The sequence below is a fragment of the Cyprinodon variegatus genome, unplaced genomic scaffold, assembly GCF_000732505.1.
Source record: "Cyprinodon variegatus isolate N-32 unplaced genomic scaffold, C_variegatus-1.0 Scaffold550, whole genome shotgun sequence".
Taxonomy (NCBI): domain Eukaryota; kingdom Metazoa; phylum Chordata; class Actinopteri; order Cyprinodontiformes; family Cyprinodontidae; genus Cyprinodon; species Cyprinodon variegatus.
The window spans coordinates 112,216-138,310 of NW_015151003.1; the positions used below are offsets into that span (position 1 = coordinate 112,216).

Genomic DNA, 26,095 nt, shown 5'->3' on the forward strand with positions numbered 1-26,095 from the left:
TTTGCCACCAATGACCTCGCTGCTGGTTCTTAACGTCTCCACCAGCTTTCACAGACAAATGCTTCTGCAGACCAGGATCGCACAGGAGCAGAAGGTTTGGAGGTGTTAAGAACTATGACAACGTCTCCCTTGTTAAACTTGTTTATATTCTCATGCCATGCTTGCTTGTTTAATGTTTGTTTGTCTAATACGTCAGCTGTTTCAGGAAACAGTGTTCATTTTATCTCTTATGTACCCCACTCAAAAGCAGATAGCATCACAATGAGTTAGTCACTGCTACCTGTCAGAGGTCATAACATCCTAGTACCCGAATCATATAAACCATCAACATAAATTTTAAATTTCTATTAACTGTTTTATTCTATAGTGCCAATTCACAACAAATGCCATATCACACTTTACAACAATACATAGATTCAATTAAAATCCAGAAATACATCATTTCAAAACAATCCATTAATCTATAGATTCAAATTAAACTGTTCATATTCCAATTCGATCCTTGTTCATTTATTGTAAAATACCATATTTTACTTGTCTGGGTTTAATGAATCGTTGCGAGCCATATGTTTGTTTTGTTTATGCTCATGAGGTGCTGACAGCGCGTTTATTATTTCCTTAAACAGAGCAGTGAACCCTGCCAGTACATTTTTTTTTTGTTTACCTGTGACCAGGGCTAGTATCCAGGGGGGGAGGTTGTTTACCTGCTCTGTTGCCCAGCGACGCGTTGACGTCGTCAGAGGTTGGCAACGCCCCCTGAAATACGGGCTTCGATTCATTGACGCTCTTTTAAGGTCGTAGGCAATAAAATGAAGAGTTGAATTTCTCTGCAAGTATCTAATTCGGTTAAGGAGCCAAGGCATTTAACGCAGTTGGATATTGAGTATCACCACCTGCTTTTGCTTTGCCTAGAGGCTTCACCCCCACCACTCCGAGGCTGTTGTAGCGTGAGGGTGAAATTCCACCTTAAATGATATGTCGACTGAGCAAGAACGCTACTCTCCTCCCATATCCGTGCGGAGCCACTTTAAAGAGGAGTCTCACCTTCCCGGTTCCGCTGTCATCACCGAGAAACACACCGGCGTACTGAGAAGAGCCGGACACCTTGGGACATATCCGCTGCTATTGGTCAGGACTCTCCGGGCTGCTATTAAAGCACGTGAAGCGGCGCGCGCCGTGCGACACACCGAAGCGCATCTACGGAGAAGCCAAGAGAAACAAGTCTGGTGGATGATACTTTAAATCGCTTGGATTTATCAGAAAGTTTGCTTTACTTTTCATGCCAAAGCTGGGGGAACAGACTGCAAAACAGCCCAATTCCCAGCGAAGCTTTAAAGTTTTCGCCACTATTATTGGTAAGTACGCCTTTACTGAATTTTAGTGAGTTCACTTAGTTTTTGGCTTTTTTTTTTAAGTTTGATATGGGCTTTTGTTCTGTAGGTGGGGGGTCAATTTTGTTCGTAATTCTCAGCTTAAGTCCTAGAAACGCTATTAATGTATTTAGTATTTTACAATTGGAAGCAAACGTCGCTTTTAAGTATATTGATATAAATTCTAATTTCTGCTCGGTTGCATTCTTGAGTCATTATGTTGTAAAAACGACATTATAGTTACTACTAGTGTTTGCTACTCTTCACTTGTATGACTTCTAACAGTCTAACTTTACAATTATATTTGAAAATTTACAAAAATCCTATTATTAGTGGAGAATGAATGGTTGGACTGCAGGTTATTAATGCAGAGGCGTGTTCGTTCTAAGACCACTAGAGGGCGACATAGTATCTTGTTTTAGGCTCTGAGATTTCCCTCTTCTCTCCTTCTCTTTATTAAAATATCCTCAAGTTTTATCTGATTTTCGCTCCTTCTCTTCTCTTTTATTATATTTTTTATTTATTTTAGGCTGTAATACCCCTCAAACAAATCGCAGCACTGCATATTTTTTCTTTCAGGGGCACAGGCCTATTTGAAATAGCAGTCAAATCCTTTTTTTTTTTTTTTGAGCCAGAAAAAGTTGATAAATAAAAAGGAAAAAAAAACTTCCTGGTATTCTTCTTCCTTATGGGAATGTTGAAAGTTTACAATGTTGACATTTGCATAACATTCTCGATCGCTTTAATGAGGTTTGCAACCCTGCATGCTTATGTGCTAGTGATGATGAGGGGAGATCTATGAATGTTATTAAAATACATCTGATCAAAGATTTCCGGGAAAAAATAAAAATCAGATATTTACCGCATCCAGTGGATATTTAAAGTAGATTATGGGCCGAATAACAGAACATTTATAATTTTTCATATTGGAAATGTCCCATCATGATGTATCCTAATAGTAGCCTGTAGTTATTTTAAAGAGTTTTGAGTTTCTTAATCTAAAACAACCCTCTTAGAGATAAATCCTGACATAAATACGAGAGTTTGAAGACGCAAAAATATATTTAAAACATCTTAGTTATCGTTTGTTATGTTGATGATCACTATGAAAAGCTATTATTTCAATCCGCCTTTTGCCATAGTGAATTTAAAGGCTTCTGCGGTGTGGGCACATACTTTGTTCTATGCTGTAATTTATTATGAATGGCCTAAACCCGTCTGCCCTCCACGTGGGTGTGGATCTCACATTCTAATTGGCTGACATCAGCGGCGTCCTGAAAGAGCTCGGTCGTGATTGGTTGATTCTCTCCGAGGGCTGTGGGCGTTTTTTTTTTTCATCGCTGGTGGAAGTGGGATACCTTGTGACAATGTTCATTGTCGGTCCATCCACCGGGGCTGCTGTGGGTCTGAGAGCCGAACAGGGCGCTGCAGCTCCGCTCCTTTGATGCTTGCAGCAACCTCACCTAACATCCATACGGAGCTTGGTTCCATTTTTTTTTTTAATGAGATCTCCCATTTTTAAAGTTTACAGCATTTTTTTTTCTTTTTGCTGACAGTATAATTTCGTTTCTGTCTGGTTTTTGCCTAATGTAGCATTTCGGAAGACTTGCTTGCAACTTGGGGGGGAAAAAAGGCTGCAAAGAGATTTAAAGAAGATCAAACAAAGAGAAAATATATATTTTTTGCAGTATAGTTGATTTCCTGTGGGGATATTCTCATGAAATCGGCCGGACTTGGTTTCATTCTGACTGTAGGAAGGACGCACCAAAGGTTTCGTAGAGAGAAAGCCCTGAATGCTGCCTTCGCAGGGACGGTAGTCGAAGCGACGGATTCCGCTCCCTCCTTCTAACCCGGCTCCTGCTCGCCCTGTCCTCCTCCCTCCCTGCCTCCCTCCTTCCCGTCCCTTCCCCCCGCCGTCTCTGCGCACAGGTTATCGAATGGACCAGCATCCGAGCGCCCGGAGCTGCACCAGTCGCGGGACTTCGTCCTGCGAAGCCGTCCCGGCTGAACCCTCCATGAATCTTTACATCCAGTCCACCACCGGCACACGCTTCGAGCTCTCTCTGCCCCAGGAGGAGACCGTGGAGGGACTGAAGAGAAGGCTCTCACAAAGACTTAAAGTACCCAAAGAGAGACTCGCTCTTCTGCACAAAGAAACGTGAGTAAACCTTACTAAGTAGATAATGTGCATGCACTGACATCACTTGCTTTAACTGGGATCTGCAGTTCAAATGGTTACATCTGTTGCATTAATAGATGATGTCTTTCGGCCCACACTGGGAAAAAAAAGGAAGGCGGTGTTCATGCATAATATTCAAAACCCAAAATGATGCAGTTTGCAGAATTGAATTGACTCAAATGCAGAAGCATGGCTCTATAGATCTGCAGTGTGGATTACACCATAATGCATATGTAAGGAAAGATGATTCACCTTGATGCTACCTTTTTATAATGGTGGTTTCACAGCATATTATTTTGTAGTCAGCTTGCCGGTTTCTCCAGTAATCAGGGCCCACTGCTTTAATAGCATTAATGCATGGCTGCATGGGTTAACTCCTATTGTTATTTAAGGCTCTCAAATGCTCTACCACTCAAACAAGACATTGGTAATGCAGGTGGCGTTATTAAAAGAAAAACCTGAGAAGGGGTGTTTTCTTTACATGCAAACAGTCTGCATTGTTTTTCAATCAGCTTCACCTCCCAGCCTTTGTAATCACCTTATAAATCACATCATCCCTTTAAACCCTGAATACCCCCTTTTTTTTTTTAAGCTCCCCTTGTGTCTCGAAATGCAGACCTATTGCAAAGTCGGCACTGCTGGTCTTTGTTCAGCTGCAAAGGGTGAGATTTGGGTCATGCATGTGCAGGAGGCTGTCCCATGGATACTTTGTCTAACCTTAGGGAAGGAAAAGAGACTGAGAAGAGAAGACAAGAAATCTGTTTCTCTATGTTGGGTTATCTGAAATATAATCTGTTATACCACCAAATTTCAAACAGAGCCATATAGCTATTTGTTTCTTTTTGCAGCTTTTGCTTCTTGTTCGCACAGCCAGTAGAAAGTACTTACCTCCACTTAGGCAAGTGGCAGCAGCGCCAAATATCCACTGCATGCACTTGTCAAGCTGCACTATAGTTGAAATTGAAAAATGACACCCCAATCAATACATCTCTTTCATGGAGCTTTTTACCCACGGCTCTTTTCCAAACTAGTTTTGAAGTCTGCCTAGCTCCCCCTATATCCCCCAAACCCTCCTTGCTGGGGGCTGTTTGTAAGCCTATAGAGGGAGAAGATACTGTCAGCACAGTCTAATTATCTCCTTCTGTGCAACCCTGCAGGCGACTAAGTTCAGGCAAACTCCAGGATCTAGGCATCTCTGATGGGAGCAAGTTAACACTTGTACCAACAGTCGAAGCAGGATTAATGGTAAGGCTTGTCTTGTTATTTTGTTTTGAATCTACGTACAGATAGAGAATGGAGTTTATTTCCACTATACAAAATGCATTTTTTTTAAAATTCAGGATTCCTAAAGTTAATGTCTTGTGTTTATTTGCAGTCTCAAGCATCAAGACCAGAACAGTCAGTAATGCAAGCCTTGGAGAGTCTAACGGAAACTCAGGTAAGGAAGTAGTTTTATTAAAGAAACATAGTGTCCTTATGTTGGATGCATCTGTACGTCAAACAAAACCTGTATGTTTTGTCTCCTTTTGTCAAAAAAAAAATATTTTGAATTGTTTTCAGCTGCTGAACCATGTTAAGCAATAGTTTATTTGTTAGAAGCTGTACATTGCTGCACAAGAATGTTTCAATTGCCTCTTCAACAAGCCAAGCTAGGCATCCTGTGTGTGTTGTCGGGATATAATAAGCAGCAACACCCCCTTGTATCCTAGTAACCTCTGCTGTAGCGTGCGTCTGGGTACGTGCGGGTTAATGTGCACGTATGTCGCTGCAGGGAGCTAAGAAAGAGTAAAATTACATGAGAAAATATCTATTTCTGAGCTCATGAGAGGCCCGGTGCTCACTTTCATGTTTCTATTTCTACGTTTAGCTAAGATCTCTCTCTCTCTTTCTACACCCCTTCTGTATTTCACGCACTAACAGACACACAGATGCACAAACACGCACACACACTGGCTAGTTTCCAGGAAGTGTGCCGATACTGCATGGCAATTAAGTATACTGTAGATCTACTCACTCATAAACAGAATGCTTGATCATCAGATGGTAACCTTCTCACTATGTATTAGCATACGGTTCCTGGAAGCCTTGCATGCATACATGTCCTAAGATGGGCCCACACCCTGCACTTACAGTGAAACAGCTCTTTAGGCCTTACTAAATACAGTATGTATTTGAGTCAGTGTGACATGACTCACTAAAATGATCAATAATGAGAGCGGAGTGAAAAAAAAAAAAAATCTTGTGTTGGCCGCAAAGAGAAACTTAGCGAGAAGAGAGGCAATAAGGCTGAATGCACTTCGACAACACTGTGACGTAGGAAGCTGTGTGCAGCTGACTGACTGACTCACATCCACTTCCCTTTGGTGGTGTTGGGCACCGCTGAGACGTAGGTAACTGCATCAGACTGATGTCAAAGCAGTGCAGGATGGTGAACAGGAGCACTTTAGTGTGTGAGGTTTTGTCCAGCGAGCGTTGCTTTATCAGAGGATGCATGCTGCTTGGAGATAGCAAGCTGTGGTTCTCTATGGTGTCCCTGATCATTTTTTTTGGGTGGAAATCCTGGCCTCGTCCTCCGTGTGTGAACACAGCATGCGCCTCGTAGCGCTGACAGCAGATGACTGCTTGTGTGTAGGTGTGTGGACATGCTGCTCTATGTGTGTGTGTGTTTTTTTTTTTTTTTCAGCGTTAGTGGGCTGAAAGGAAACCTTGCCCATCATGTGGTAAGCCATTGCTGGGCAGCCAAGAGTGACTGCCGTTTATTTTATTTATATATATATATTTTTTTACCCTAGAGGCAGATGATAATTCAACCTCTGACCCAGAATAGCCAATTTCTAACTCTTCCCCTCCCCTTTGTGTTTGTGGTCACAAAACCTTCTTTAAATAAAATTGCATTATTAGTCAGATGCACCTTTTCTCAAAAGTTGCTTACCGTATACATTACTTCCACATCCGTTGATCGTAAACCCGTATGGTGGTACTGTGAGAATAAAAAGCAAAGTATGAATCATAAATTGGGGGAAAGTTAAACAAAAAGGTTTAATGTTTCTTTAGTGTGTGTATCCTGAGGAATTGATTCAATTTATAATTCATGCAGCAAACAGAATGCTATAGATTGTGCGGAGATTAGTGATCTGGGTAAGATTGGAAAATGGGAACACTAAAGCTCTCTCTCATTTCCTTTCTCCCCTCTAACTCGGAGGGGCTATCAAAAATCAATCAATGCACTTAGCTCTTAAAAGTGTTTGAAACGGTAACTGATATGCCCAAACGCCCCAAAATAGCCACCGGCTAATTCCGGGTGGTTTTTGGTAGTCACAGATGAAGTGAGTAGAAGTCCCCGGACCCCATTCTTTCAGCACTTATCTTTCCCAGCGTCTCTCTAAGTTAAGTGAGGTCTTGTTTCAGGATTGAGTTCAGGTTTGAGTGTTTTTCCAGGAAGTAAGCGTTCGTGGAATACGAGGCTGAGTGGATCACCTCGTGTGTTCTCCTTTATCTGGATTAGGTGTCCCTGGCTAGCTGCTATCTATCTAGGAAAGCAGCTTGCTAAAGAACACACCGATTTGGATTGTGAATGGATATACATGTGTGTGTATGTTGTAGGGAAATGTTTTATAAATATCAAAATCTGGAAATTATCTCTAAATCCTCTTTGTTTTTACCAGTATTCCCCCTTTTCTCCTATCTCTCTATTGCTCCTCTTAGCAACACTCCAATGGCACTATAATTTAAATGTGCTGCAGTTTGCAAGTTGTGTTGTAGCTGCCTCTGGTTGGTCATGATGGCTGTCTTCTTTAGCTCCAGTAATGCCTTGTCTGGCCTCCATTAGGGCCTGTTTTTCATGATACCTAAGCTGTGTTAAGCCACTGACTCCTGACAGCCCATCAGGATGTGCATGCATGCACCCCTCCTTCTCCCTGTTAAGAAGACTTTGACTGTAAAGCTTATTTTAACATTCACTCACAGATCTTAAATGAAATGATGTATTTTTGATCTTTTGTAAGTAAACCCAAATCTGCATGACAGACAGTGAAGGAATATGATGGGAATTCAGGTAAAGACATCATTTCCTCTTTCACTGATTGTTGCAGTTGACTAAAACAGATTATTTTGCTTTGCTAGTACACATGAATTATTTGCCCAGTGATGCACGTTATGATAGAATAAAAGCCAACCAGGCGGTTAGCCGTTACCCTCACCATCCCCCTCCAAATGCACTTCCCCCCACTTAGTCATCTCTTTGTTCCTGTCTTAGAGCATCAGCACCAAACTGCCCAGCTCACTACCCATCAATGATTGAGTCAGTCTTAAAACTAAGCTGCAGACCCACAATCTGTGCTTATGTTGCATGCTTGCATTGAGACGAGTAAAGCGAGAGTGGAGCATCCCGATTTCAAAATCAATGCCCTGCCCAGATGGAGCGATGCTCAGCTTGCTGCAAATTGACAAATCTTGCCTTGAATACACATACAGATAGCTGTGGGAGGATGCTGTGTGCTGCCATTCCCTATGTCCCAGTGGAATACACTGTTACATATCTGCTCTACTCTTTTCCCACTGACAGGCACCCTCTAGTCCCCATCCACCCCCCCAAGTTCCTCATCTTTGTCTCACTCTGTGGATGAAGCTCATCTTTCCCATTGTCCCTGCAAACAGATGGATGCAAACTATGAAGACCTAACAATCAGTCTGCAGTCACCTCTGAGTCACCCTTACCTAATTTCCTCTGCTCTTCATCCCTCAGAGAGCAGCAATGCCGACATGACAGGTGGAGGGGGAGAGGTCTGGACGAGTCATTCAGGAATATTGTCCAGCTGTGTTTGCTTATGGTAAATCCTGGTAACTTGGGGATAGTTGATAGCTCAGCTACATATGCCTCTCCGCAACTCAGACCTAAAATACAGAAAGATTTGTGTAACCGTCTGTGTGTCAGTTTGCGACTGTGTGTACAACAGATCAATACACATGGTCAATATGGTTCTCTTTCCAGCTTTCCTACCAGCTCACCCCCTTATCTGCATGCTAGTTAATCAGCTCTATTGACACTACTAGAAATCATTGGAGAGTAATTTTATTGAAGGATTTCTGAGTGCAAAGAATTGAAGAATGACCAATAGGTTGAATGGCCAGTGTGACAACATCCCTTTGTCCTTTTGCCACCTCTTGCGTAACAAAAACAGCAGAGAAAACATTTTTTATGCAAGCAGCTGAAAAGAGGGAGTCTTTGCTCTGTACAATGATGATTTACCTTCTTTGTTCTGTCAATGGAAGCTACAGAAATTAATTTGTTGCTGAATGTCTAAATCAAATTGTGCACGAAAGAAAAGACAATGCTGATCTGAAGGCCCATTCAGTCCCTGCTCATGTAAATCCTGGCCTTGAAAATTGCATTAATAAGCTGATCAGTGTTTTTTGCACCTGTGTAATCCCCTTTGTGTTGCTTAAGCGCACAGTGGAAAGGAGATGCTGGAATGGGCTCAGGGAATCAAGGTGTGTTGTGGCGCAATCAAGAGAGAGGTGGATTTTGCTGCAGATTTCATTGTCCTATTGTGTACATACATCTGGTCGCAATGGGCTTATGTGGGCGTTCACATGTGCCAACATTCATTTTTAATGTCTTTATCGTTGAGTGTTCTCTCCTTGAGCGGCCAGGGAAGTCTTATTCGCTTATATTTGAGTCGTGACCGTCGTTGTTATAAACTCCCCTGTGACACGGCACCTTCATGATTCGAGTATCAGGCATCGTGACTAGTGTGGCTACTGTGTGGGAGGAAGGAGGCCATGGATATAAGATCTTATAGCCACCACTCACACCTAGACCTTCAAGCCGAAACAGACAGGAAGAGGTCAAAAGCTCTCAGGTTACTAGAAAGAGGAGGTTTAAAGGGAGAACGTCAAAATTCCTCACACATGTGTTATGGACGTTCTGGCATCTTTTCTTCAACCTTTATTCGAAGCACATGTTGTCTATAGATTGTGTAGGTCATTTTGGGAAGGGGAGCACTATTTTCACAAACCTTTTTTTTTTTACTTTGCCTTCCAGATTCTGTGTAAACCAGCTGGTCTTTGCTTATACTTTCCATCTTCCATCACTGCCTGTTTCTTATTAGACTGTGTTTATCTCTCTAATGTGGGCTTTAAGGAAGCCCGAAAATAGCCTCCAAGCCCCCCACCTACCTTTAGGATTTAGGGCATAGTGCAATTCATTGATTGATTTATTTTTTTTCCTTTCTTGTCTCTTTGGAGAGGCTGTTATTGCATCTTTAGTCTGCGTGTGTCTACTCAGAGACTATCAATAGTGTCCTGGTGTGATCAAAACATCTAGGTCGATGGGCAGGTTAATAAGCAGCTTTTTGAAGCTTAACGTTCACCTAGCCGTTTGACAGGTGACCAGCTGCATCGGAACCGAAGCATGGCTGAAGAAGCCGGCTTCCTTCTTTCGTAGCTTACCTCCCTACAACCCTACCCCCACCCCCCCTGCCCCGCCTTCCAATCCTCTGTCCTCTTTTCTCTGACACAAAGCTGCTCAGTTGTTCATGAATGTCAGCTCAGAGCTGCCAGCACGCTCCCTCCCCCACCACCCCCCCTCCCTGCCTCTTTTAGACTCTCAGCCTCGCTCTTCCTCCCTCAGTCCTTATCTCTCTCCCCTACTTCGCTTAGTGTGCAAAGGAAAAACGACTGCAAATGAGTTCCTTGAACCACAGGGACCCCAATAACTAAAACTGTCTGGCAGAGATGTCGAAAAGGAAAAAAAAAGGGTGATGGTAGTGTAAGAGGGGGAGTTGGAGGCACACTCTCGCTGAATATTTCATCACCCACTACCACTCTGACACCCTACCCCCATTGCCAGCATCTTCCATCCCCCCTTCACCATCCTGGTTCCCTCTATCCTTCATGCCACCTTTTCCCTCCTCTCCCCCTCCTCCATCTCGTCTCCACGGCTCATCCCCCCACATTGCCCCTTATATTCATCCCCCTCACAGCATGGTAACTGAATCCTCCTGCTAAACAAAATACCACCTTCTGGCGGTGACGTAGACCGAGGGATTGAAGGGACTGGCACTAGAATCAGCCACTTATTTCTTTGCTTATCACCTTGTCACTATTTGAGAACAATGCAAACGGGTAGAGGTCAAGATCTGAGGAAAGGTAGCGGACAGTCGGAGACTGAAAGCCAGGGCACAACTCTGTTTTGTTTGCCTGTAATTTCTAGAATGCTTTATCTAGTAGATTTAATGTAGGTCCTCATGTCAACAGCGGCCAGCTAGATTAGCTGTCTTGGCTGGGCTCTCGAGAGCAGACAGGCATGTTTGGACTGGAGCTGAGCTGCTAGCCGAGACCACTGGGAATCATTTACTAGCCAAATCTCCAGCGCCAGAGAGCCCAACTCCCTCCCATCTACCATCTCTCTCTCACACACACAGACATATAGACATACTCTGCAACACATTTCCTCCTCTTGTTTCTCTCTTAGTCTCTGTCCGTCTGGAAAAGGCTTGTTGTTACACGATCGCTTGCCAATCTAGCCTCTGGCAGGCAGGCTGCACTGTAACATCCTCCGCCTCCTCCCTTCCCTTAAGAGATAAGAACTATTTCAGGTGTTCTACTCCACAGCTCAGAGCTACACAGACCATTTGCATGTCTCGTCTTCTGTTTTTCTTTTCTGGCGGTTTGAGAATTGTTGGGAAAACTGCATGTTTTGAGGGAAGGAATTTCACACCTGTAGGTTTCTATGCAGCTCTTTGTTTGTCTGCCAAGGGGATGTGAAAAATGACCGCAGAGATATGAGAGCTGCCACGCAGATAGTCGTCGACGTTCCCTGTCTTTCTCCCTTCTAATGAGACGTGGATGTTTATGTGGGTTTGTGGCCTTTTAGTTGCCTGCCTGAAGCCGGGGTTGTGGTGGGTTGCATGTGTGTCTAGAGACCCCAAATGAGTCACATGCAGTGTTGCACACATTTTTAGCTCTTATGTATGTGAGATCTAACACGAGCTGTGCACAGAACTTCTAAATTGACTTCATGACTCAATGGCTGAGACTTGTGAGTGTCAAAAATCGAACGGAGGAGTAAAAAGAAGGAGAAGAAGGAAAAAACTAACGAGGTGTGAGGAAGAAAGCTTGCCTCTCTTGGAGCCTAATTTGAAGCCTGCCATGTGGTGTTGTGAGCTCAGTGGGAGTACATGATTTTCATCTTGGTGGTTTTGAATAATCCACACTAGTTATTATAAGGGTAATCAAGCCTCCTCTTTGTTTCTCCTGCTGTCACTCACTGTCATGTCTTTTTTGTCACTTTCATTTTCTTGCCTTTGCTTCCTCACACTAGCACAGAAAAACAAAGTGGTAAAGCAAATACCACTTGGCACCTCACAGTTTTCCTAAACAGCATGGAAAAGTCTGGAATTTTAATTCGGATAGAAATTCCCGATCTGGGGTGAGTTTAGGAAAATATTTCCTTCCTAAATTACTTTCCAGATTACTTCACTATCCCATTATATAAGTGTTGCATCCATACACTTATTCATCCACCTCTGCATTAGAAGCTTGAGCATGTTCGCTTATATTCAAGTTTTGTATGACTATGTTGTTTTTGTAATTGCTGACGGTAATGTTGTGGCTTAACTTTAGGATCAGTATAAATACTAAATTTCAACTATGAGAGATGTCATAGTCGGCAAAAGCCAATGCTTAGTAAAAAGTCCTTCTCCCAACCCCCCACATGCTTTCAAAATACACAATTTGTGGTCTCTCTTGGGGTCTTTGACTTGCCGTCGGTTGACTGTCTACTCATTCTCCTGACAGCTGTCACTCACTGACTCAGTTGTGCCTTTTCTCTTTTATTTCTCCAACCCCCCCTCGACCTTTGGATTCTCCCTCCCCCCTTAAGTCTCATACATATACACACCTTCTTTCTATCAGGCAACCTTTTGTAGATGGAGTTTCCTCATGCAATACCCTGCCCTGACCTCCTCCTCACTTCACACCACACCTTACGCCTGCTGGGTTTATTGTCTTACCACGCTGCAGTAATCATGGCGGGTGTGGACTGTATCAACAATGTATCAGCGGCTGACTTTACATTGAGAAAAAGAGGAGAGCTCAGTTCTATTCATCCTCGGACCTCCTGTATGCAAATTTATTTGCACTTTATTTGAGCCTTTATGTTGTTAACTTCTACAATCGGATCATCCCAACCCGCTTAGACCTTTTACCTGACTGTTTTCTTGTTTTTAGTCAGCTTTTTTTGTTCACCATGTCAATACCATTGTCTAAAGGTCATCCTGGCAATACAGGAGCAGCAGTCAGTAGATAAATGAATAGGCACAAGAAAATGGGGAGTTATTTTTAAGAACAGCATGGTGTTTTGGGGATAACTGTTGACCAAGATCTTAGGAGCATAGCTGAGAAATGTACATAGTTTGAAGGGAGAGCTAGAAAGAAGGACTCTTCCTTCTCTTCATCTCCTGCAAAAATGTATGCTCTTGTCTCCCCTTAGATTCTTGTTTCCTCTTGGAACCTAAAGTACACATGGAGCATGAGTTGCTGAAAGATTTCTGAACAAAGGTGTCACTTTGTATTTACCAGTGGGGGTGGTTTCTGTTTGCTTCACTTTGGAAGCAGCTTTAGATACAATCATGACTGAGTTTTCAAGGGCCGACAGATATTTTTGACACGTTTAAAGGACACAGATTTTAAAAGACATTCACAAGGTTTGGTATTTAGTTTGAAGCATCCAAGCCAAGTCCTGCAGCTCGGCTACCCTTGGGTTGCGTGCTTCCATCCGGGCCATGACTGGGTCAGTGAAGACCTCGACACTTGGCCCTTGTTAATCGTTGCCAGAGCTCCAAAAATGGGCAGCACTTCCACATCCGCTGCAGATCTGTAGACAATTGACTATTCTGTGCTTGAGAGGCGGGCGGGGTGTATTTCCTGAACGTGGGACAGATTTTTCAGGCGAAGAGCCAGACAGAAGGGTGGTCTTTGTCTCCGAGCGGAATGACACTGCTGACTAAGAGTGGACCCAGAGGCAGATGGAGGACAGCAAAGAGTGGAGTCTGTGTGTTTGTGTGTTTTCTAATAGGTCTCCTTATCCAGAAGTAAATAGTCCACTGTTATGGTTCTGTGAATGATTGGATGGTGGTCTAAGTGTGGTATGTCTGCGTCTCCATGAGAAGAGGGGCTCAAAGCACTGTTTTGTTTAACTCAAATGGTATCCATGGCAAAATAAGAAATATATATTTAACTCGTTTATGAGGCTCTATTCTCTTGGCACTGAAGAAAAAAGGCTTTTATTAGGTATAATAAAGTAGAACCCTTTAAACTAACTATTTTTTGCTGTTTTTCTACATACAGGTCAGTGACTTCTTGTCCGGCCGCTCGCCTCTCACCCTGGCACTGCGTGTAGGGGACCACATGATGTTCGTTCAACTGCAGTTGGCAGCGCAGCAGTCCGGGGGTCCCCAGCTCCAGCATCGACACCTCATCACCCGGGGAAACACAGAGGCCGCAACAGGACAGCCTACAGGGCAACAGCCCCGAGTTCCCCACATTCACCCGCTTTCCCCCCACCACCAACCTCACAATCACCCCAGCCCCCACTTGTCACAGCCCCATCCCTCCCCTCCCTCCTCCTCTTCTTCAGGCTCACATTCCTTTCCATTGCCTACCACACACCACCAGCCACTTCCCCCAATGTACCACCAGTCGCCCTCCTCCACTCACTGTAGCCCTCCTACCCCACCTCCCCACTCCCCTCGCCAAATCCCTGGGGGACTTTTTCGAACTCCATCCCATCATCATCATCACCATCATCACCACCACAACCACTACCATCAGGCCTCCTCCAGTACACCCAGCCACGACATTGGCCAGGTCAGCCCTGTAGCCCCGGTTCTGTGTCCTGAGGTAAGACCACCCACAAACAAAGTATTATTTCTGTTAATATTTTTGTCACTTTGTTTTTAAGCTATGGAATAGCGCTTTATATCTAAACTAAATGAAATGGAGCACCATCTTAGGTATTTAGTAGCCTTATAAAGGAATGATGGAGAGGGATCTGTGGTTTAGTCAAGCCAGTAGAGGGTCAAAGGTAGACTGGGTGATTTAGCAAAGCTTTTTTTGTTGTTGTCATAAGTCAACCATAGTAAACTTTTATTATCTTTTATTTAACTTGGGAAAACTTTAACAGCCAAATTTGCTTTTTGTAATTTCTTGACCTCCTGGAGGTCTTGGCTGTGAAAAGACAAAGGAAAGCTAATGTCTGTTAACTCCAGCATGAACAATCATTAAATCTACAAAGAATTTTTCTTTCTTTCGCTAATTAATCTCATTGGGAATCTTATAAAGTGCAAGATTAGATCAGAGTTTAAAGTAAGCTAATATAAACTTGGTTTCATTAATATAAGATTGAAATATTGAAAAGTGTAAGAAATATGTTATGTTTTTACAAATGAGCTTTTGTTTGTACGAAATGTACTTCGTAGTGATTTACGCTTCCTTCTTCTTGTTGTGTTTTTGATCCAGGCTAACTGCAGCCCCAACAGCTCTAGCAGTGGATCTAGTCCTTCAGGGCGCTCACGTAAACCTGGCGCAATCATTGAGAGCTTTGTCAACCATGCTCCTGGAGTCTTCTCAGGTACCTTTTCAGGTAAGTGGAGGCTGAGCTTAATGCTGGAAAAATTTAAATCCTGTAAAAAATTACAAAACATTTTGTACCACTTTTTTTTATACCCTGCTTCTCTTTTCAGGCACTTTGCACCCTAACTGCCAAGACAGCAACGGCCGTCCAAGACGTGATATCGGTACCATCTTGCAGATCCTCAACGACCTCCTGAGCGCCACTCGGCACTACCAGGGCATGCCCCCCTCCCTCACCCAGCTCCGCTACCAGACTCAGTGTGGCTCGCCCACCTCCCCATCCCCCTCACCGCCTCCTTCACCAGCAGTTGCTGGGATAACGGGCCTCTCTCCCAAAGCTACCTCTGTGCCTGCTGGCAGCCCTCCTCCATCTCTTCACCCACTGGTGCAGTGCCAGAGCCAGATCCGCATGTGCAAACCCCCTGGTGAGTTGGCCTTCTCCTCACACCTTTTACGTCTAAGCATGTCGAGAACAGAAGAACTAACCCACGCCCCACCCAACACACAGTCACACTCTTACACTGAGTCTTTGTTAGTCTCTTGGTGCCCTAATGGCCTCATGAAGCAGGTGTTCTTGCATTTGGCACTGCTTTGAAGGAGTGTGTGTGTGTGTGTACCCATATGCCTGTGTGTATACTTGTGTTAAATGACAATAGAGCCACTCATTTTTGCAAAGCTCTGTTATTGTTTCGCAAACCAATGAAAGATCCATTGTCTCCTTTGTCTTTTTGTTTCTATTCTCATAACACATCATGGTTAGCTCAGTTCTGTTGGGATGATTTTACATCACTTCATCTTCAAGTTCTTATTTTCATCTTTAAAATACTGACAATGCTTTAACAGGAAAATTCAGACTAAAGAACAAAAAACTGAAGCGTATAAGTCTCCTGGGTTTTTAGGGAGATGAAAAGAAGAAGTGAATCAAGGAGACGGGGGTCTCCTCAGCAATGCAACAAAAGCTTCTCTAGGCCTGTTCAGTCAGGTTTCACTCATCAGTCAATGGAGTCGGCTTTGTTTTTCTGCACAAGGGGATAGGTTTACCTCTTCAAGCCTGGGCTAGGCTATGTTTAGATTAGATTAGGCTTTGAGTTACTTAACCATTTTCCTAAAGAAGAGCTGGAGATGGGACATGCATGGGCCAGAAAAACCATGACAGGTTCCATTTCTAGATGGCTTGGCCAGGGAAGTTTTTTTTTTTTCTAAACATCCTTTCTGAGCAGCCTCTCAGGATGTCGAGTGTCTGACAGATGTCCAAAACCGATAACATTCAGGCGAGGTTAGAGCAACTGTGTTTAGAAAAACTGCATTGTCCCCTGATGCTGCCTTATCTTCTGCTTAGGAAACCAAACCACTCTCTGGTGAGACACTGGTAAAGTTGGTGTGCAATTAATAAACACTGTACAATGTCTTTTTTGAGTGGGTATTTAATCAATATGCTTAGTGTTTGATGTTTTTCTTCGACCAAGAAAGAAAAACACACACCTTAGTGACTGAATTTTGTCTGTGTCCCATGTTGTTTGTTCCCTGGTTTAAAGCAACATGAAGACATTCACAGTCATTTTGGCCTCATTGGTATTGTCTACTATTCCACCCTGAGCCCCTCACGTTTTCACTGCATTGTTGGAACAAAACAGCCTTATTTTACACAATTGCATTTACCAAACCAATCCTGTACTGGTGCTAGAGGCTTGCCCCACACCCATTCTTGCCATTTCTTCATCTGCTCTTTCTATCCAAAAACAGCCCCATCTTTAGTTTCCATCTCTGTCCGTCTTCTATTCGCCCCCGTCTCTTTCCATGTCTGCGTTCTGCATCAATACATTGTCTGTGTTCGTTTTGGTCTTTAAAAATAGATTTATTCCAGAATGTTGCCCCAAAAAGCCTTTGCTTTGTGGACCTAGCAGTAGGGAGAGGGGGAGGAGGCCAGTGAAGATGGGGCTATTTGCAGCCGCAACACTGAGCCTTCATTCATTCTTTGGGTGTTTTGATCCTGCCTTTAACTATACCAAAAGGTCAAAAAACAACTTTAATCAAAGGCAAATGTTGAAGGAGGGCCCTTTTTTTTTGTCTAAATCAGACTTTTTAGACTTGCTTAATTTTACAAACCTTAGTCGGACAATGATGGAGGCCTTTCTTTGTTTTATATTCTACATCGTGTCAAAAGTAACATTTTAATCATTTTTGTATCCAGTAAAAAAAAAGAGCATCTCTGAGAAATTTCTGACAAATTTTACCTAGCTGGCTGTCTCTTCACTTCCCGTAATATCTACTACAAGTTAAGGAGTAGAAAAAATAAAAACAGAAAACATCCACTCATTCACGTGTTTTTTTTTTTTTTTTTCACTCTCGATGTGTAAAACTGCTGAGTTGTGAAGATTTGTCAACATGGGAGTCATGTTGAGTTTGATCTGGGAGGAATTACCATGGTCTAGCAGACTGATTGTTGGCTTAATTCCTTTGCTATGTTGGGTGAGCATCCATCCTGCAGCCTCTGGTGAACCTAAGCCCCTGCCTGGGCTGTCCTATTGTGAGAGTGTTGGGGGTAAAGAGCACAATGCCAGACCATTGTGGGTCAGAGGAGTGGAGGCCTATGGGATTATATGACTGCCTTTTAGCCCCACAGTTGCCTTAGTTCAGAACAAGCACACAAAACCCTGAAGAAAAACAGAAACTGAGTTGGTTCCAAAAGCCTCTCCAACCCCACTGCCCTTCCCCCATTGTGTGTCTTCCACATCCTTTAACTTGCCCTTGTCTCCTTTTGATTTGTCAGGTCATGTTTGCTTCGTGTAGGCTAAGGCAGGGTTAGGCAAGGAAAATGGGAGGGAGGCTGTGAACGAGCCAGAGAAAGTGAGAGATCTTCTACCCTTAACCTTATTGAGTCCTGTACTTAAACCCTGACCCGTAAGGTACTCATTCTGCCAGCAGACTTAACTGCTCTCTCATTGCCAGCCAATATTTGCTGGGACATGCGCTACTTAAACTCGCTGAATGCCCCCAGTGACTCTATGTGGCCATCGAGGTATCCAGGAAAGCCAGCCAAGCACATCAGGTGCCCTTTCATAGTCAGCAAGGAGAGGAGAGGAAGAAGGGAATGCAAATGAAGTCTAAAAGTCATTGAAGAGCTTGTGTCCCTGCAGGGTCATCAGTGCCCTTTTACTTGCTGTCAGGATACTCATTTTAGCTCAGCTTCTATTGGTTACTTCAGTACATACGTGTCTGTGTAAGTCGAGGCATCTTTTAGAGTCGACCCGGAAATTCTTCATCTCTATATATGATTGTTTTTTTATGTTCTGTGCAAGTTGGGGCCAAAATGTGCAAGCAAGATGTTAAACCATTAGAGCTTTATCGGCTGTAATAGATACAGACATTAGAGATATGTACAGGTGAAGCAGTCAGAATTGTGCCGCATGTTTTTGATTTCTGCTTTTGTTTAGGAAAGCAGTTGCTTTAAATAGGGATTTTCAGGGAAACTTATTTCAGATTAATCTTTCATGTTTAGAATGGCTACCATAACAAAAATAGCAAAATAGGTTTTTATACCTGATAGCGCTTGGATAATACATAACATTTTTTATTCTAATAGACCTAGTCACCAGTTGGAGCTGATCAATCTGAACACAGGACAACTTTGATACATGTTTGTCTGTTTTAAGCCAGTTCTACAATATCTTAACAATAATAGCATATAAGACAGATAAATTCTTAAATGACTGATGTTCAGTATTAGTGTTGCACCGATTTCATTATCAGGCGGGGCCCCGATCCAGCACTAAAATGGTGGTATTGGTATCGGCGAGTAACAACAAATAAGGCACCGATACCATTTTGAGAGCCAAAAGTTTATTCAACTATTGTCACCCATTCCAGGTAGGCAATAAAAAGTTCTACTGGGTTCACTTTTATTGTCTTTTTCCTGCTTCACAAAGGTAGGCAGCGCTTTGGCAAAGCCACGATGGCAATTATTTTACATCCAAATGGTATGCAGTTCTTCATATATACACACACACAACAATTTCAAAGAGATGGTATCGTTATCGGCCAATACTGCACGGTATCGGTATCAGGGCCAAAAAAATGGCATTGGCGCAACACTATTCAATATAACACTATTTCATATATGATTTTAAATAAACAAAACTTATTTGATTTCCACGTCCAATAGAGCTTTCATTGACTACATTGCAACCTAAGTGGATATTGGTGCAGCGTTAGTCAACCCATCTCTTCCTCCCTCCCGCCTGTTTTTTTTCTGGATGCTGAACAAACACAATGTTCTCTATGTAAGATCACAAGACTTATAAAGACAAACAACAAATAAAAGCAATAAGGTAACTGCAAATGGAGGACAATCTTTCTTCAGTCAATAGAAAGAGAAGCTCTGTGTCCTGCAGATCTGCTTTTTTTTATTCTCTCTGTATCCATCCCCTGCTTGCTTACTCCTCCATCCACCCACTCCTCTCATCCCCCACCCGCTCATTTAAAACCCCACCACCCCTTCCAAGTGCTCCCCTCCTCAGTCCTCGCTGTGTTGCTGGGCTTGGCTCAAAGGCGAGGGAAACTGACTGACGCATCGATTATTAATAGATCACCTCTTCGCTCTCTGACTGTTTTTCTCTTGTCCTTTTCTGCAATGTCGGGCAGTAAGAGAAGTGCTTTGAATCTTCATCTGGGAGGAATATTATTGTTTTATTTATTTTTGGCGTGGGTAGATGGGGAGGGGAATGGCTTCTTGGTGTGTAGATGAAGGAAAGGGACTGGTATTTTCTTCCTTCCTGTACCCCTGAGCTGTGTTCTGTTTGATAGTGACTGTGCATTTCTATAAAAAGAGCCATTGTTGCTTTCTTGTTTTTCTTTCCTGTGTCAAACAAGGTTGTGTTTGGGTTCCCTAAATCTCCTCTTTGGATTTATTCCCTATGTTGGCTCTGTGTGGCTCCTATTGTGCTTGCGTCAAGCCCCAGCCTATTTAGTCAGGCTGAGCCAAGCTCTGTGCGTGTGTGTGTGTGTGTGTGTGTGTGTGTGTGTGCCTGTGCTACTTTAAATTGTCTGTTCTTTTTTATACTACCCTAATAATAGCCCCACTGTCATAAACATAGTCTGGAGATCCCTGCGGCCAGCTGTGTCCGGCCCAGCCGCCCAGGGCTCCGGTAGTGACGCTCATGAATGGTGGCTCTTGCACTCGCACACATAAACACGCTCACACAAGTTTGGTGGAGTTCCAAGCACATTCCCAGAACTCTTGCCAAGCCAAAGGCCAGGACCTCCTGCTGCACCACCAAACTGCCCTCTGTGTATGTGCGCTTCCTTTTGCAGCGCTAAGTTAAAAGCAGATGCACCGCTTCAGAAAAAAAGAGCATGGCTAAGGGACTACCTTGTTGAGGTAAAGGAATACAAATGGGTGCAGATCAATGGATTTTAGATCATAAGATACACCGACTTCCCTGTGTTTCTTTTACCACGGCCAAATTTCTACTAAACCAGAAGGTGGCATCTCTTTTGACCTATCTGTGCAGAGAATGAGGGAAATGGAAGCAAGGAGGGGGGTGGGCAAAGGCTTGCAGCAACGTATGTGGATGTCACATGGTGCAGAGGAACAATGGATGCAATGCAGGCAACCCCCCCTACCCAGTGGATTGGCCTTGTTCCCTAGGGGTAACACATTGCCCGCACTAAAGTGCATGAAGCATCTGGATGCACATGTATGTTTTTTTCCAGTGCTGAATATATTAGAAGGAAATGGGAAAACTTCCTCTGTCCGTCTGTATGATTAATGCAACATACAGATGTCTCTTTTCCATTTGTTACCTCACTTTTTCCAAAAGCTTCACAGCCCTTAAGTGTATACGCTACCCTGCCATGGCGAATAGTCCAAGAACTGAATAATACTTTGCAGTCCCTGACCTAAGAAACAAACTCGGGGGAAAAGCGGTAAATAAAGCCCACACCGACTCCGGAATTCATTCCTTTAGAAGGGGGGAAAAGCAAAGGAGGCCATAATCGATTCTGCAAGCTGACACCTATGGCTGCTCCCTCCACCTTTTTCCCTCCACTCTTTATTCCACCCCCCCCGCCCCGTGCCTCAAGGGGTAGAAATTCCTTAACCCACACCATCGTCCCCTCCTCAGTGGGCCCCCTCTTTTCTCTTCTCTGAACAGCCCTACCTAGCTGTCTCTGGGGAGACGTGGGGAAGGAGCCTGGCGAGGGAGGAGTGAGCTGGGGTACAAAAAAAGGGTGCAATGTGCTCAATGAGCTTAGATTTTGAAGCCATAATGGAGAAAAAAGAAATTGGAGAAAAGCACCCAATTTTAGCCAGCCACCCTCCCCCCCTCTACCCCCCACTCACCGCTTACAATTTCCATTTGCTTGCATTTTCTATTGAAAGCCAATAGCGTTGTCCGGGCCTCGAGATGGATGGCTGCACTAGAGCTAAGGTTTAATCAATAGGTCTTTTTAATTTGCCATCGATCCACGTTAAAAGCTGCTGCGCCTGTTGGTGCTGCATTGGTTTGTGTGTGCGTGCACCGATCTTTGAGAGAGTGCTTGTGTGCATCCATAGCGGTGTAGGGGTGTACACGTGTGTGTGTGTTTGTGTGCTGCGGATTCCACTGTGTCTCAGCCTATGTTCATGTGTGCTGCAGAGGCAGAGATGGCTGCTGTGCTTCGGTTTATTGACATCCTAGCCCAATATTTAATTATTTAATTCCAAGACAGATACTAATGGAGCTAGCTAATAGATTGCGGTTACCTTCCCTTCCTTCTGAGCTCTCTGAATATACGTATAAATGGAATTAGGCTCAACTATGCCAGTGTTGGGAGAGCATTCACAGTCCAATGTAAGGCCTCTCCCTGGAGACTGAAGTCTCCTATAGCCACATCAACAGCTAGAAATGCACTTAGGAGCACACACAGCCACTGAAGCATGTCATACCTAATTGTGTTTGCAAATATCACAGGCGGCCAAAAGCATGTGTTGGCTCTTTTATGTGTTTTTACCTTTATTGACCCTGTTGATGGCTCTCAAGGAGATTCTGGTCCTCCATTCAGAGTGAGGAGGCTGATGGAGCTCAGTGGGAGAAGGTTAACCAAAAGATTGAACAGCCAATATGTGTGTGTGTGCGCTCTTATGTTTGGGGTGCCAAACCAATGGTTGAAATATGTCCAAAAAAGTATTAGTGCACTTATTTTCCTGTATTACCAGCAGCTCAGACCTAAAAGATAATGATTTTGATATTATACGCTAAGTATAGCCCATCAGAATATCTCCAAATGTGTGCTTTATATTTATTAACCAATAATGGTGGAAGTTCGTTATGATTCATTTATGGCATATGGAAAAAAATTAGTTGTAGATTACCTCTTACAACCTCATCTGATTGCTTCATCTCTATATATGATAGGCCCCATAACAGATGTACTAATTATCCTTTTTTTCTTTTTTTTGTGCAGGTGACCGCATGCGTCAGACCGAAAACCGTGCAACCCGCTGCAAGGTGGAGCGTCTGCAGCTGTTGATGCAGCAGAAGCGTCTGCGCAGGAAGGCCAGGAGGGACCAACGGGCTCCGTATCAGTGGCTTCCCAATCGTAAGGCCGGGCGTAGCAACAGCAACAGCAGCATGTCCAGCGAGGGCTCCCTGGATCTGGACTTTGACGACTCTGTGTGGAAGCCCGACGTAAAGGCCGACTTGAAGTCTGAGTTCGTGATGGCCTGAACCTTACCCCTCCACTCCACCTCTTCATGAAGATCCATCGATTTTGTGAAGCAATTCTCGGGATGAACGGGGGAGAATATGTTGAAGGGAGAAAATTGGCAGGAGGTGACGGAAACAAAAGGTTGTCCTTGTGACTGTTGACTGCCAGTCTCCCTGCAGACGTTGATCCCATTCTGTCCTTCACAGCTGACATAGTGAAAGCAGCAACAATAGCAAAGGAACTTCAATGTGATGCCTGGACTTTACAGGCAAAAAAACTGGACATTACAGTGTACAAGACTTTTTTTTTTTTTGTTCCAAGGTGTGATATCACAGAATATACCCCCACTTGAGCTTAGCAGAAGTTGGTGATTGGTGGTATTTTCAGATTTTTTTTCTACATTTTTTCTAAGTGCACTCTGTGCAGACATGAAGAGATCCACACTGGACTTATGAACAGAACCGGAGCTCCAGAGACTGTGGAAATATTCCAGTGGAAATTCTTATTGTTCTCAAACCAATCAATCGGAGTCCATTTTTTTCTTTCCTCTGTTACGGAGTGGTTAAACCTTTTTCTTTTTTTTTTTCCACTTTTAAGCATATTATATTTTATAAACAACAACAATATGTAGCATTGTTCACAAAGCATTCAGGTTTTCATATAACAGTTTAAAGTAGTTGTTTATTTGCACACAATGTTGATTTATAACAGCTGGTCAATATGTGCAAGGAGGAGGAGGTGGGGCCTGAAATAGAATAATAATAGAAAAGAAAATGACTATTGAAGTATTGATGTCGACCTCAGTGACAAAGGGTATCGATAGGAACGATTAATAAATGAACAAAAGAACATAATATTACAAAGTGCTTTAGAGGATTTTAAAATCTTTAAAAAAATATATAAAAGAAAACTCTATTTTTGCTTCTCTTCCTATCTGCTGTTTTCTAAAAACAGCAGCCCTCTGTGGCTTTTAGTCAAGTTGTTGACTGTCAGCAAATCCGTGAATTCATTCAACCTTTCGTTTGCCCATCCGATCGTCTCGTCTCGCCACGGCGAACGATACAGAAAGATCGCCATCGTCCAGCCCAGGGCTGATGTCTTGCAGACCTGAATTGACTTGTCGAGGGAGTTTGTGTACATAAATGTGACAAATTAGCAAATGTTTATCAGGGTGTGTGTTTATGTTTGGCTTTATTTTACTTTTTTCTTTTAGAATATTCCATTGTTTTGTTGTCTTCTAAAAAAAAAACAAAAAACCCACAACTTTTTAAATGTTATTTAGATCAGCTGTATTGAAAGCATAGGTTGAAGTGGCTAGTAAAAAAAAAAATTTTAGGCCCTTTATTACAAGTTTTGCAAAATGAGGGAGGAGCAGTGGCATCATTAACCAGTGCCTGGACCAGTACACCCATTGACATATCAAGTTAGGCCTTTCAAAGTTTTGCTGCTACAAATGGGAGCTAAAAACAAACAAAGAAAAATAAAAAAAATCAAAGTTAAAGGGGAAAAGGTGACTTTTCTTTGCATGCAGAGGTGTGAAATTACAAAAATCCTTTTTTATATGTTGACGGAGGAGAAAATATAAAGTGGTGCTTTGGTAATGAAGGTTAACAACATGCATGAATTTGTTTTTTTTTTTAAAATTGAGAAACAATGCTGCTTTTGTTGGTTAGGTTTTTACAACCTAACATTTAAAAAATTGCTGGAAAAAAGAACAACAGTATCCTGGTAAAGAGTGACGATGTAAAACCAAAACAGATGAAGATAAACGTGGAACTCATGTCGTGGCTCGGCACCGAACATTCCTGTTGTGTGACGATTAAGATGAGCAAAGAGCAAATGACTCTCTTCCTCTCTCAGCGCCCCGAGCACTGTTATTTTTTTTTTTGTTACCCAGACAGCTGTCAAAGACTGTTCAGCCAGGCCTCCTCCTCCCAGCCTGAATGCCAACAGAGGCACGCATGTCCACAGGGAACCAGCAGATCGGTGGATTTAAAAGAACTATCCGTCAGAATCCACCTGAGAGAAGCATCTTTTATCAGCCTGTCTGACTGACCACCCTACGCCACAATTGCACTCCCAGAGCTTGCAGTGAGAGATTACCTTTTTATGGGTAAACCTCATAGTTTTTGTTTGTTTTTGTTGTTTTTTTTTTAAGTGGCCTTACCTTTCACTAAAAAAAAAAAGAGACTTGGGACAATGGGGAAGGGAATTTTTTTTTTCTTGTTTTTTTTTTTCCACTTTCTGTGCATATCGTTTTTCGGAATTGCCATCAAGGCACCATTTTAATGTCACTGAGGACACTGGGCATCTGTTGTTTAGTGCTTTTAGCTGGTGGAGTCTCTATTATGTCAAGGCTTCTGTGCCTTAAAAATTGCCCTTGCAGTGTCGGCGTCAATTGAAGCTCGTTTTTCATTGGTTCATTTCTGACTGTAGCTTTTGCAGCCGTGACAGTCAGAGTTTCGGGGTGTATTTTGTTTGAGCGAAGTCAATACTATTCAGTAGTAGATTGTTGTTCCTCAAACAAAGTCTTTGTCCCATTTCTTTGTTGTGTTGCCATGTTTGTTGCTGTTATTTGAACCTCATGTTCCTCCGAGCAGTACTTAGATGGAAAGAAACAGTCCTGACTCAGTATGAGAAAGGTCCTGTGAGGACTCCAGACTACATGCACTTCCTGTTTTCATGGATACGACAATTATTAAAGGACAAATGAACCCCAAGCCCCTCCCAAATTTTATTTATTCAGTTTTTTTTTTCGTATATGTATGAAATATACTCTGTGTGTGCCTCACTTCTGTGTGAAACTCAAAAAGAAGAAACAAAACAAAAAAAAAAGATGACAAAAAGCATTACAGAGAGGATAAATAACAGACAGTACATTGGTGGAAATCCTGATCATTTAAGTTGCCTGTTCTTTCTTGTAGCCAACTATTGAAAATAACAGGTTTCAAGAATACAATTTACAATGTTCTAGCTCTAGACCGGTGTAGCACATATGTGACTGTATTAATTTATGAAACCAAAATGGTAACTGTGAATTATGTATTTCTTTGTGCATTTTTAAGAAAAACAAACAAACAAAAAAAATCGGTGAGGGAGAAGGTTGTTGAGACACGGACAGCAGCTCACGTGTCTGAAAACAAACTTTTCTTTTTGTTTCTTTTGGTGGAAAATGACAGAAACTAAGACTCGTTTCTGCAAAAAAAAAGGAAAAAAAAAAGGTAAA

General features: G+C 42.9%; 1 protein-coding gene across 1 annotated transcript; it reads left to right on the forward strand.

Annotated features, from left to right (window-relative positions):
* The first annotated feature begins 1,051 nt into the window (after positions 1–1,051).
* On the forward strand, positions 1,052–26,095 carry midn (midnolin). Its single transcript, XM_015391587.1, has 8 exons — positions 1,052–1,355; positions 3,300–3,528; positions 4,707–4,794; positions 4,925–4,987; positions 13,900–14,451; positions 15,070–15,193; positions 15,294–15,608; positions 22,627–26,095. The coding sequence occupies exons 1-8, from the start codon at positions 1,280–1,282 to the stop codon at positions 22,887–22,889; spliced, it is 1,710 nt and encodes a 569-aa protein (XP_015247073.1). The 5' UTR covers positions 1,052–1,279; the 3' UTR covers positions 22,890–26,095.